This window comes from Phalangium opilio, unplaced genomic scaffold (assembly GCF_054372755.1).
Source record: "Phalangium opilio isolate 3A_F unplaced genomic scaffold, DU_Popi_V2 ptg000105l_1, whole genome shotgun sequence".
Taxonomy (NCBI): Eukaryota; Metazoa; Arthropoda; class Arachnida; order Opiliones; family Phalangiidae; genus Phalangium; species Phalangium opilio.
In genome coordinates, this window is record NW_028324207.1 from 938,868 (window position 1) to 952,208 (window position 13,341).

Here is a 13,341-nt window from a genome sequence, read left to right on the forward strand (position 1 = left end):
ACTGGAAAATTTATAGGACACTGTCCACTGGTTTGCGCCAAAATTGTGTTGCGTCTAATATCTAAATTCACTGGTCAACCGTCCAGTGACCCCCTTAGTTTTTAAAAAATTTATGGGGCATTTTAAAATCTTATTGGACAATGTCCAGTGTCTATTTCCGGCCCTGTTCGCAGTACTTTTCTATTTCAGTCTGGTGTAAGACCACTTTGTTTTCTTCAAACGGAACATTGATGTGTATGTGCATGGACAACAAAGGCGTATATTAAGATATGCCTTCAAACTATACGGACCATCTAAATTTGGTGACGGACTGGTAACTTTGAAGCCCTATCAACCGTCTTTGCGTCCACACTCCACATAACATCCTATCAATGTTCCATCTTAAGCCTAAATCAAGCAGACGACACTACCCCTCACCACTTTTGAAAAGATCTATATCAGTGCCTAGGTAAAACTTCACAGGCTTAGTTTTGACACTGGGCGGCCATGTTTGGTACCGCGTTGGTTCTATGGGCAAATACCATGGTCCATGGGTGACATCCCATTAAGGCTTCATAGCTCTAGTGAATAATTTGGCTACTGATGGAAAGGGGCCTTAATTCTGAGGCAAGAAAAGCAACTCCGGTAAAGAAAATTACTTTTCCCAAGCTGCACATAGGCTAGAAAGCAGCTGTTGTCCTAGTTTAACAGAAATTCCCTTAAATTCACCTTCCTATCATCGATTTCCAATATCACTTGCTCCTCGACTATCTACCAACACTATCCCCTAATCTAGTTTAACGGAGGAAAGTTTGTAAAAGAACTAACATCAATGCCTTCATTGGAAATGCAGACTTACTTACAGAGCAATAATATATACTTACGTATAAATACCCATAAATATCTCAGTGAGACTCAAATGAACTGACTGTTGACTGTATCTTAAGAACTATATAACCTTTTGACCTTTTGATACAGAAAGTAGTTTAGTATGGAAGTTAATATTGTTTAGTAATAGATAGCTGTTTAATCAGCGGCCATATTGGAAAATGGCGGACAGATAAGTTACTATTATTAGTTCGAGATGGAGCAATATTGCGGATCTTTTCAACCAAGCAGAAATCAATACAATTATGGATGACTTAATCAACACCCAATCTTGTTCTCCCGTTTTTGAAATTAAATATTTTCTGTTTAACAAAACTAATATATTAGCTTCTTAAGTTATTTAAAACCATTATTTGGTGGTTGAAATTGAACGCCACTATGTCATTAACTACGCGAGTTAATAATTTTTACCAAAAAGTCCAGTTGGATATTGATTGCTATGTCCAAATAATCGAAATGGATTTGAAGGTATGATAAACTCTTACATTTCTATAGAGACCATTCCAGTTTTCTCGACTTCTTTATATATATAAAAAAAAACATAAAAAATAAATAAAACGGGAAAAAAATCAACCTTCCAGTAGAAAAGGTTCGACTGTATATCTTATATCATAAAAGAACGTAACAGCAATAAGTCTGACAGACACTAGTCCATCACCAAATTTGGATGGTCCGTATGGTTTGAGGCCAAATTGAAGTCTTTGTTGTCCAAATGACCCATCAATGTTCCGTCTTAAGACAACAATGTGGATTTCGAAATCCAATTTGATTTCTTCGGATTTCGTTTGATTTTGTTTGATTTCATCAGATTTCGATGGATTTTGTTTGATTTCATCAGATTTCGTTGGATTTTCTTTCATTTCAAGATTCCATAAAATCCATCGGATTTCGTCGGATTTTGCGATTTTTCCCGTCATATCGTCAGATTTTGCAATTTTTACAGTGATTTCCTCGGATTTTGAGATTTTTCCGTGATTTCGTCGGAATTTGCGATTTTTCCCGTCATATCGTCAGATTTTGCAATTTTTACAGTGATTTCCTCGGATTTTGAGATTTTTCCGTGATTTCGTCGTATTTTGTGATTTCTTTTGGATTTCGTGAATTTTGTAATGGATTTCGCGATTTCTTTACTGATTTTGTGAGTTCGTTACTGATTTTGTGATTTCTTTACTGATTTTGTGATTTCTTTACTGATTTTGTGATTTCTTTACTGATTTTGTGATTTCTTTACTGATTTTGTGAGCTCGTTACTAATTTTGTGATTTCTTTACTTATTTTGTGATTTCTTTACTTATTTTGTGATTTCTTTACTTATTTTGTGATTTCTTTACTGATTTTGTGATTTCTTTACTGATTTTGTGAGCTCGTTACTGATTTTGCGATTTCTTTACTGATTTTGTGATTTCTTTACTTATTTTGTGATTTCGTTACTAATTTTATGATTTCGTCACTGATTTCGGATTTTTTATGGGATTTCGAAATCAGCATTGACTAAAGTTGGATTTCGCGGGTAGCGTACGGGATTTCACGAATGACCGATCCCTCGCACGAGACTCTATCCCGACTATTGAAAAGAGTCACTTCCACTAAACGTTTTGATTAACAAATTGCTTGTCGTAAGTAATTACACCTTCATACTTATCACGACGATGACCCTTAAGCGAGCTCATAGCAAGTATAATACGTTCTGGTGTATGGATAGATAGGAATCTTTGGCCATAGCTAAGCACTGGCCTGTGGGCAAATCGATAGGACAGAAACCATTACCCCTTGCTTGTAATCTTGTACAACGTATCCCCACCCCTGGTTCGTCCGTTCAACTCGCGGAGTCACCGTATACTCGCCTCTCATTGGACGAAACCCAGTGCTTCTCCTATCCGACCAGCTTCTATAAGCGAGGGGACCAGAGATTCCAGAATTCAGAATCTCAACTGAGTTAAAGCCAAACGGAACAAGACTTTTCTTCGATTCAACCGAGAGAAATTATTATAAACCTCGACTAATACCAAATAGTCAATTTTCTTAAAAAACTTACTACTCCGAAATAGAAATCAAAAGTTTTATTTAATTCATCGAGATCCAAAAACCGCTTTACGATAAATTAAAAGTAAGTTCAATTAAATCATTCATTTCCCAATTATCGCGACCATTATGGGATGGTCATGAATCCACTGTATAGATAATTAAAATTAAATCACATTAAGTAAATTAAATAAAATTAAAAATAGTAAAATGTTTTTTTGATTATCTTGGCTTGATTTTATGATAAGGTAACCGTGGAGGTTTCCGAAGGGAGGGTATTTTTTTTTACAGGTGAAGTTATGTGTTAGGGGTCTAAATTACAGAGCTAGGGTTTAATTACGGTTATGGTAATTAAATTGCATCCTCTTTCTTGATGTGATTTTAAATTAAATTATGTTTTCCAAAGATAATCACTTACCGAAAAATTATGTCTCAGGGATCTTAATTACCGCCATATTAATTAAATTACTAACTACCTCGGTATGGAGCTTTTCACTTTACGAAATTACCAAAAAAGACGCTAAATTCAGACCCTAATTACCGCCAAATTCAAATTCAATAAATTACTGATACTGAATTATCATCAATTCAACTCATAAATAGAATTTTAAGAATAGAGGGGGGACTTTTGCAAGCCTCGGATGTTTAAATTAAAACTACAGCTAAAAATTAAATTACCGCAATAATACTTAAATTACCACAGCCTACCCAGCGTTAATATATTGCTATACTAACGAAGTTTCGAAAGAATAAAGGTTTTTCCCACGTAACTACGTCTCCTCAGACTCAGAGCTCTAAATTACTAAAATATAATACAGCTAAACCTTAATTACCGCAATAATAATTAAATTACCACAGCTTCCCCTGCGTTAATTTTATGCTATACTAAAGAAGTTCCTAAAGAAAATTGGTTTTTCCCACGAAACTACGTCTCCTCAGAGCTCTAAATTACTAAAATATAATATAGCTGAACCTTAATTACCGCAATAATAATTAAATTACCACAGCTTCCCCGTAGTGGATTTTATACTATACTAACGAAGTTTCAAAAGAATAAAGATTCTTCCCACGAAACTACGTCTCCTCAGAGCTCTAAAATTCTAAAACATACTACAACTAAACCTTAATTACCGCAATATTCATTAAATTACCGCAGCCTCCTCAGCGTTGTTTTCTTTTTAATACTAATGAAGTATAAAGGTTTTCTTACGAAACTACGTCTCCTCACAGCTCTAAATTACTAAACCTTAATTACTCATTAAATTCCCGCCTCACTAACCAGGGTTAATTTTACGATACATATGTCTTTGAAAGACCCGTTCGTCTTTTTTTTCCATGAAATTCCCCATAGTTTTCGTTGCAACCTACCATATCCAAGAGAGATTTTACAGAAAAGGGTAAAACCTGGCTAGGATCAATACTTCCCAGCAGTACTCGTACATTTCGGTAAAGGTATCGCACTTTTCTAGCCTATCCTAAACCCTAGATGATGATGAACCAGGAGAAAAATACTTTATAACTCGGTACAAAAAGAGATAGTAAGGATCTGTATTTTTCTATAGTATATCAAGGTCACTTTAAAGAAATTAGTTAAATGTTTAAAGGTAGGAGCAACGAGGGGGAAATTTACTGCATAATTTATGTTAATTTAGTGGCAACAAAACAAAGTTCAGTTTGATACTTACAGAACAGTATCTTACTTATGTTATTATTTTGAACTTTGCAAGGAGCTCAGCCAAATATTCTTTTCCGGAATTATATAGGATTGGATTTTATAGGAGAAAAAAATGTGTTTTTATAGGAAAATATAGGAGGAAAACGTGTTTTTATAGGAAAATATAGGAGGAAAACGTGTTTTTATAGGAAAATATAGGAGGAAAACGTGTTTTTAATAGGAAAATATAGGAGGAAAACGTGTTTTTAATAGGAAAATATAGGAGGAAAACGTGTTTTTATAGGAAAATATAGGAGGAAAACGTGTTTTTATAAGAAAATATAGGAGAAAAAATGTGTTTTTATAGGAAAATATAGGAATAAAAATTCTGATCATCTATAAAAACTAATTTGGCTAAACTATGTAGAAAAATCTCAAAAAAAACAACAAAAAGAGGTCCTTAATTAAAACATAATATAACAATCTTAAGCAAACTCCTCAATTTCGGTGTGTTCTCGATAAAAGATTTAAATTTTAATATATTTGATGCTAAACTATAGGAAAACTTCAACTAAGTCAAAAATATAGGATATTATAGGAACTTTCATGAAATTATGGATAATATAAGATAGGTTCAAAAATAAAGGATTTTATAGGAATTATAGGACCGCTGACCTCCCTGAAAGTAATCCCCTAAGCTCACTGCATAATTTATGCTAATTTTTTTCACGAGAAAACAAAGTTCCGTTTGATACTTACAGAACATTATCTGACTTATGCTATAATTTTGAACTTTGTATACGGGTAGAACGTAGCAGTATAAAGGCGTTAAACATTTTTGGCGGTTTACTTTCACGAGTTCACGAAACAAGGAAAACGTTAAACGAGGTTTGCCTTAAGGAATTTTTACGAGATATCCTGAAACCTTAAAGGCGGCTTTGTTTATCAGTAAAAGATTTAGCGGGGTCATAGTTTTGAGGGTTAGAAACGTAGAACGTGATGAGTTTCGATAAGGCCACTGAATTTATTTAACAATACGTGTGGAGCGTGCGGTCATGGGGTTGAAATAGGGGCTATTTGTTCAAAACCTCACGTTTACCAAACACAACTCAAATAAGGGTAAACTTTTAGAAATTTTTGGATGGATTTTGACCCTAGAGGCGGTTTTTCTTTTTGGTTAGGAAATTCTGTAGGCATTGAAAAAATGAATGGCATCCCGCTCAAAATAGTGGCTAAGAAACGATAACTGAAAAAGGTGTGCCCTTGAAATTGACCTTGGGTCAGTCGTAGAGCACTTTTTCGTCAGTCAGACGGGCCTTGGGGATCGATTTTACTGTTATATCAAGGTCACTTTCAAGAAAGTACAGCGTTTAAAGAAGTGATATCTAGTTTATTAGGGAGAAGGTATAAGATGCCTAAGTATTCGCGCGCCATAGTTCCAGTCCCCCTTTCAAAATACAAGGGGGGACGTAAAAGGAGGCCCAGGGCTATTTCGCCTCTCCTCAGTCGGAAAATACGTAATTTTTCCTCATTCGCGTCGCGCTGACGTGCGTTTTCAAGAACAAATGAGATGCTAGTTGTAATTTAGAGGCGGGGATTAACCTCGGACCTACGTTTGGACTGGAGATAAAGCTGGAAATGAGGCGAATTTATACCTTCTCCCTAATAAACTAGATATGACTTCTTGGTACGCGCATGGGAGAGAGAGAGGTGGTGCCACTTGAATTAAAGTTGGGGTATTCGCAATAAGGTCAAAGTTCAATTTCAACACGCATTTCTCCAATATTGTTTAGCGAAAATAGACATTAAAGAGTCATTAGAAAACAATGACGGGGAAAACACGTCATGCCCCTGAAATTGACGTTAACGTAATCGAAAAAAAAGGAGATTCACAATTTAGCTATAACACAAAAATCTAAGGTAAAAATCGATAAAGTGAATTATTAGTTGAAAGAGCGCAGCCTATAATGTCTCTAGACACTCGTTACCGGTTGCCCTAAGCAACCAATCAAAATAAAGCCCCTCTATTCGCCAATTTATATCGACTAATTTAGTAGAGAAATAACGACACGAGATAGAAAGACCAATCAATTCGATAAAGAACATATATAAAACACGTACACGAGAAACACGTGTTAAGATTAAAAATACACGTGAATGTCAAAGGGATAGTAGGCCTAGAGCATGTGCGATAGTTTTAAATTGGTTAGATCAAAAATATTTCCAAAATTTAACGACTGGATGATTGATGACATTGTAAGAGGGTCGACTTCTGGTTGTTTGAAAAGATCTGTAATTCACGACTGTCGGTTACTAGATGCTTCACGGTACGCCATGCGTAATTATAGCAACGGACGACGTCTTAACTGGTCATTTTCTTTAATCCATCGCGTAACGCCATTGGTTTAGTGGCGTCTGCTAAACCAAACCTCATACCTACCTTGCCCTTACCTTTCTCAGGCTGTGAGAATTCAACCAATCCCGTAGGGGTACGAGGTTCGATTTAGCAGACGCCACTAATCCAATGGCGGATGGCGCAGTAGTCCTCGTTTCTAAGACTAATTAAATGCTAATTATTTTGTAATAAGAGATAATTAATTTTTCCTTTCATATTTAAGAAAGGCCGTTCTTTTAAGGTATAATGTTATGTTACCTGAATTTTTCCTTTAAATGATTACGCTACTATCTCTTGAATAATTATAAAATTTAAATATTTAATGGACATGCAATTAGTTTAAATGGGGCGCACCCATTTCCTTTTTTTCAAGGCCAAATTAGTCCAGAAAATAAAATAAAATAAACCAGTCTATTTTTTTGGTCTAAAAATTCCACATAATAATAATCCCAAGTCCTTGACACGATTCTTAATTAATCAAACGTAATATTTATAAGCTAATTAAAGGCTTGAGAAGGGAATAAAAATCAAATTTTTTCAATGGGATTAGTTTTCCGAGTATGGTTTCCCCAAAAATGGCTTTCCAAAGACATTTATTCTTCAGCCAACCATAAGTATCTGGCACTTGGAAAATCGTGTTAAGCCTTTGTGCTTTGTTTTGTTCATGCAGCACTTACTCAATCTTCCTTATTTTCTGGAAGGAAAAATCACAAAAGTCGATAAAAGACGTTAGAAGAATCGCGCGACTGAGTTTCCATGGAACTCTGTTTTAGTCGGGATTTTTGGCGAAAAGCTGAAACCAGATGTTATGGATTTTCACAGAATCCCACCACGCTACAGCATATGTTACTGACTTAATGCATAAGTTTTTGGGGATGAGTTTAGTTTCTTTAAAAGTTAGTACATCATTATAAAGAACCCCTTTATGACTGCCAAAGATCATAGATCAATAGAAGACCATTTTCAAAAGGACGCTTGCAGGACAGTATGTGAGCGCAAAAATCATCTTATTTGAGGCCATATCTAACGTCTTTGGAACCACATATCAGGTGTTCCGTGTGAAGATAGCAAGGTGGTCAAACAACAGACTCTATTTTAGACCCCACTTTTGAAAAGAGGTCAATTAAGATAAGGTACAGCAGACTATTCGCAAATTTATTTCACAACCCTATATTGCATAAGGATGGTATTGCCGTTGGGCTTAAAGTATCCGAATTGTCACTGCCATCTAAGTTTAAAAGCTTCTAATACAAACAGGAAAGCAATAAACAGATGCATGGCGCCATCTATTGTGATTTTGCCTTCCGTAGTTGAGATAATGAGACAATTATGATATTTGTTTCTGGCGTATAAGTTGGCACCAGGAGACGCCGCTGAAGCGTGTTCTTAGCAAATAACCTTTTCACCCATACTTATGGAGAATGTGATACACTTCTGATTATCTGAAACCCACGATAAAGTCGATCATCTTCGTTAATTGATCAAAATGTCGTGCAATAACGACATGTACTCAATGTTTCCAGCAAAGTCGAATTTACCGAAGTACAGGAATGGCAGAAAATAGGGTCAAACTAATTGCTATACGATGCGTTGCTATAGAAACATTGTTCTAAGCCTAATTTGGGTTACAAAAGCGCGAGGCACCCTTGGTCTAGTTTTAATATCACTCTATTAGATTAAAAGAACAAGATACTATCCAGGTATTCTGCCTAAAACTACCTCGTTACAAAAATAGAACTCCGTATGGACCCGGACGGCAAAGGTGAAGGTCTGAATTTAGCATCCGTGACGCGCAGAACCCAGAAGTAAATTAATTGAAGTATGATACTAAAAGAAATAATTTAGTGTAATAAAACACAATTCAAACTACGACGAGACTTGACTAACAGTTAAATTTATATACTAGCACGCGTTTTATTAGCTAACGTTTATGGCCGCCATTTTCTAAGATGGCCTCCGAACTACTCAAAAATTTAAAAATCAATGCATTAGGTTACAATGTATCAGCGTACGAAATTTCAATCGAATCGGTTCACAATTACGCCAGCTATTACATCAAAAATAAAAATTCACCGATAATCATACTTCAACTAATGGACATTTAAACCGTTCCCAGAAAAACTACCGTAGTAGTAGTAAGAAAAATCGATAAAGGTATATAAGGGCCTTTGCACAAGACACGAAGGAAGTCAGCCTTTAAGGAATCTAAATATTTAAATATTCAAAAGCTTGAAAATGCTGAAACTCCTTTAGGCTTACCGCTCGGAATTTTACTGGAATAGTGGAAATGAATTAGAAAAAATATGCGCATTTTAAAGTATAAACGCCATGTAGAATCCACGTGGGAATTAAAAACACTATATTTAAGCGCAACATCAAAGTAAAGCGACAGTACGCGCTGCCACCAAAATATGTTTCTAGGTTGTTTATTTATTTATTTACTAAAATATATGCCTTCCATCTTAAAAGCATTTTAAATTAGAATATAAACTAAAACTTGGGTCACGTTCGTGAACTGGAAATGATTCTAGTCTTTATTCTGAATAGTCTTAGGTCTTATAGCCAACTAGTAAACTTCAAGTCATTGATTCTAGTCTTTATTATGCATAGTCTTAGGCCTTGTCCAAATCGTAAATACGTAAATGATATAATATCAAGCCCCACCCAATAATAGTCTCTGGAGGGAATGTTTGCGGTTCGGACTCGATTCGAGCATGCGCGTGACAGTGTCGATAGTGCCATTGTGCCCTTAACGACGGAACAATATGCTTAGGACTTAAATGTTCAATAGAAAGAGGTCAATCAATAACTTTCCTACTTTTTATCTAGGCTAAAACATTAAAAGCAACGCCAATAGTTTTTTTCCCAGGACACCTGAATGAGTTCAACCATATTACTCCCCCTAAACATGACCTAATTAAACATGCTTTATTAATAAAGGGTGCAGTTACTATCATAAGCCTATAATAATCGTAAGTCTTCATCTAGTTTGACCAGGAATATATATTTCATCTACTTGGAATCTTTAACTTGAAATTTTCCGGGTCTTTCTGCTTGTACTAAAGGGGTCGAAGTGTTGGAAGTGTCATACCTAACGTCACCCTAATGTATTTGAACTTAGAAGTAAAGTGGCATTGACCATAGCCCACTCAATTCGCGCTCACGGACGCTGCGCTGCTCGCCTATGCGCGTGATCGAGTGGGCTATGCATTGACGTAGCTAGCGACCTATCCAAGACAAACGCTGAGGGGAGGGGGTAGGGGGAGGATTTTTCTGTAGCCAATTTAGTGAAAACTATCTATTCACTCCGCCATCAATAACAATTATCTAAATTTTTTAGATGGCCGCCATTACGATGAAACTTGCCTTTGTAATCTTCGCCTTGCTTTTACCGTCCACCGTCTACTCCAGAACACTCGTCAGGACAGCGCGTGACGCTAAACCCGAAGAGGTTGCCGCATCCACAGCAAAACCGGAAGCCGAAGCCAGTTCCGCATCAAGCGTAGCAGCGGCTATAATCCCCAAAGGAGAAAGCACCACGGACAAACCATCAGAGGAAGCCAAAAAAGACGAACCAACTACCGCTGAAACCTCAGCGAAACCCGCGTTAAACAGCGCTACACCCGCCGAACAAGCTAAAGCGGAAGCGTCAGCTTCTCAAAATCCCGACGCTAAGCCTACTTCCGCAGCGTTGGAAGCCGATTCTACTCCCGCTAGTGTCAAGGTCACAGGCGCGGCATCCGAAGACTCACCAGCGAAAATTGCACCCACGACCGCTTCTTCTTCTGGGTCATCGACAGAGGGCGCTCAAACTGACGCTAATTCGTCCACCCCTAAAGCGCAGTAGACAAAAAAATTTCCCGCGCACAAACTTTCTAAAAAAAAACATCACTAACCACGTCCTGAGAAATCAAACCTATTCCCGCCCATATTCTTGGCGGGAAATTCTCGCGCGAAAAAATAAGGGAATTTTTTAAAATAAATAAAAATACCCACCAAGAATAATATAACGAAGAGCATAAGATTATTAAAGAAAGAAAAATTAGATAAGTTTGAATCAAATATTACATTAATATATATGAACTTTTTGAGAATTAAAAAATAAATAATAATTTACCAGTATGCATGTTTGAAGTGATGAATTCAGCTGCATTATTTAAAATTAATTATTGTTAATAAGTCGTTATTAATCACGATAGATAATTAAAATTAAGTCACTTAAATATTAATTAATTAAAAATAATTGCAAATTTTTTACGATTTGTCAAAAAAAAAATTAAAATTTTGAGATAAATATAATATATTTAAAAAGTTGTGGAATGCCTAGAAATATTATTAAATGTTAGTGTTAATTAATCAGCTATTGAAAATATAAAAAATACCCATAATCCATCGCGAATATGAAAAGAAACAAGAAAAGATTTCGTAAAAAAACAAAATGGTATATACATATCTCTTATACTACACATAGTAGTTTAGCACATTAGTAGTTTAACTATTAAAGAAAAGAAAACATAAAACAAACGTCCTACAGTTAAAAGTCCTACGAATTTTCCAATTGAGAAATTTAGGCCTAATTAATAATATTTAACCGAGATTAAATTAATCTAAATGATCCTTAAAAAACGAGCCAAGTGTACTGATATATGAACTATATTTTGTGATAGAATTTTCAAACACGGTTGCGAAAAAAACACACTGAATTACATCCAAACAACTCCATCCTAATTAACGACTAAAAAAGCCCGTAATTAACTCAATTATTAATTATCATTAATTAAATAATTAATTAAACCTTTCACAGTAGATTTGTGACTTCGTTTTAAAGCAAACAACGTGTTGATCACGTTTATGTTCATAATTTTTTTTTGTAATCGCATGTATCACGAAATGGTTAAATAAAAACGACTAAAAACCTTAATTGATTTAATTTTATTTATTTATGCCTAGGCTTAATATTAATTTTTATTATCTATGTCTTTCGTTAGCTAAAATGATGTAGCTTATATGTTGATTATCTGTGTGTTAGTTAGTGTGTGGAACACGGATACATGAAAAACAAGTTTGACGAGTCTTTTAAAAAATCTCCGCGAGGTGTGACACGTAACTTTTTATTATCTACGTCTATTGTCAACTAATAAATGTAGCTTATATGTTGATAATCTGTGTGTTAGTTAGTTTGTGGAAGTCGGATACACGAAAAACAAGTTTGACGAGTCTTTTAAAAAATCTCCGCGAGGTGTGTGACACGTAACTTTTTATTATCTACGTCTATTGTCAACTACTAAATGTAGCTTATATGTTGATAATCTGTGTGTTAGTTAGTGTGTGGAACACGGATACATGAAAAACAAGTTTGACGAGTCTTTTAAAAAATCTCCGCGAGGTGTGACACGTAACTTTTTATTATCTACGTCTATTGTCAACTAATAAATGTAGCTTATATGTTGATAATCTGTGTGTTAGTTAGTTTGTGGAAGTCGGATACACGAAAAACAAGTTTGACGAGTCTTTTAAAAAATCTCCGCGAGGTGTGTGACACGTAACTTTTTATTATCTACGTCTGTTGTCAACTAAAAAATGTAGCTTATATGTTGATAATCTGTGTGTTAGTTAGTTAGTTAGTTTGTGGATGTCGGATACACGAAAAACAAGTTTGACGAGTCTTTTAAAAAATCTCCGCGAGATGTGACACGTAACTTTTTATTATCTACGTCTATTGTCAACAAATAAATGTAGCTTATATGTTGATAATCTGTGTGTTAGTTAGTGTGTGGAACACGGATACACGAAAAAGAAGTTTGACGAGTCTTTTAAAAAATCTCCGCGAGGTGTGACACGTAACTTTTTATTATCTACGTCTATCGTCAACTAATAAATGCAGCTTATATGTTGATAATCTGTGTGTTAGTTAGTGTGTGGAACACGGATACATGAAAAACAAGTTTGACGAGTCTTTTAAAAAATCTCCGCGAGGTGTGAGACACGTAACTTTTTATTATCTACGTCTGTTGTCAACTAAAAAATGTAGCTTATATGTTGATAATCTGTGTGTTAGTTAGTGTGTGGAACACGGATACACGAAAAACAAGTTTGACGAGTCTTTTAATAAAAAATCTCCGCGAGGTGTGACACGTAACTTTTTATTATCTACGTCTATTGTCAACTAATAAATGTAGCTTATATGTTGATAATTTGTGTGTTATAGTCTGTCAAACGAAAGAAGAGCCCTGAGAAATTTGTCCAAATTGGTGTCGCCACCATCGACCCCATAGTACTTTATCAACTTGTTTTGTTTTGTCAATAGTCGTCTGTAATATAGTCTGCTATAAACAGATAGGCTTAATCGCAATATAACCAATAAATTTTGCTATATATATTTCATATGTTTATGTTTCATGAT

At 35.2% G+C, this 13,341-nt stretch overlaps 1 protein-coding gene across 2 annotated transcripts; it reads left to right on the forward strand.

The window, feature by feature from the left end:
* The first annotated feature begins 2,248 nt into the window (after window positions 1-2,248).
* On the forward strand, window positions 2,249-11,859 carry LOC149625117 (uncharacterized). 2 transcript variants are annotated; one of them, XM_089851901.1, is made up of 2 exons: window positions 2,249-2,974; window positions 10,279-11,859. In XM_089851901.1, the coding sequence occupies exon 2, from the start codon at window positions 10,279-10,281 to the stop codon at window positions 10,783-10,785; it is 507 nt and encodes a 168-aa protein (XP_089708027.1). In that variant the 5' UTR covers window positions 2,249-2,974; the 3' UTR covers window positions 10,786-11,859. The 2 variants fall into 2 exon arrangements, with proteins under 2 accessions (XP_089708027.1, XP_089708028.1); XM_089851902.1 differs by lacking the exon at window positions 2,249-2,974 and adding an exon at window positions 5,581-5,662.
* Window positions 11,860-13,341: the final 1,482 nt, after the last annotated feature.

Coding starts and splice junctions, on each gene's coding strand:
- LOC149625117 (XM_089851901.1), top strand. CDS start 10,279: ATGGCCGCCATTACGATGAAACTTGCCTTTGTAATCTTCGCCTTGCTT.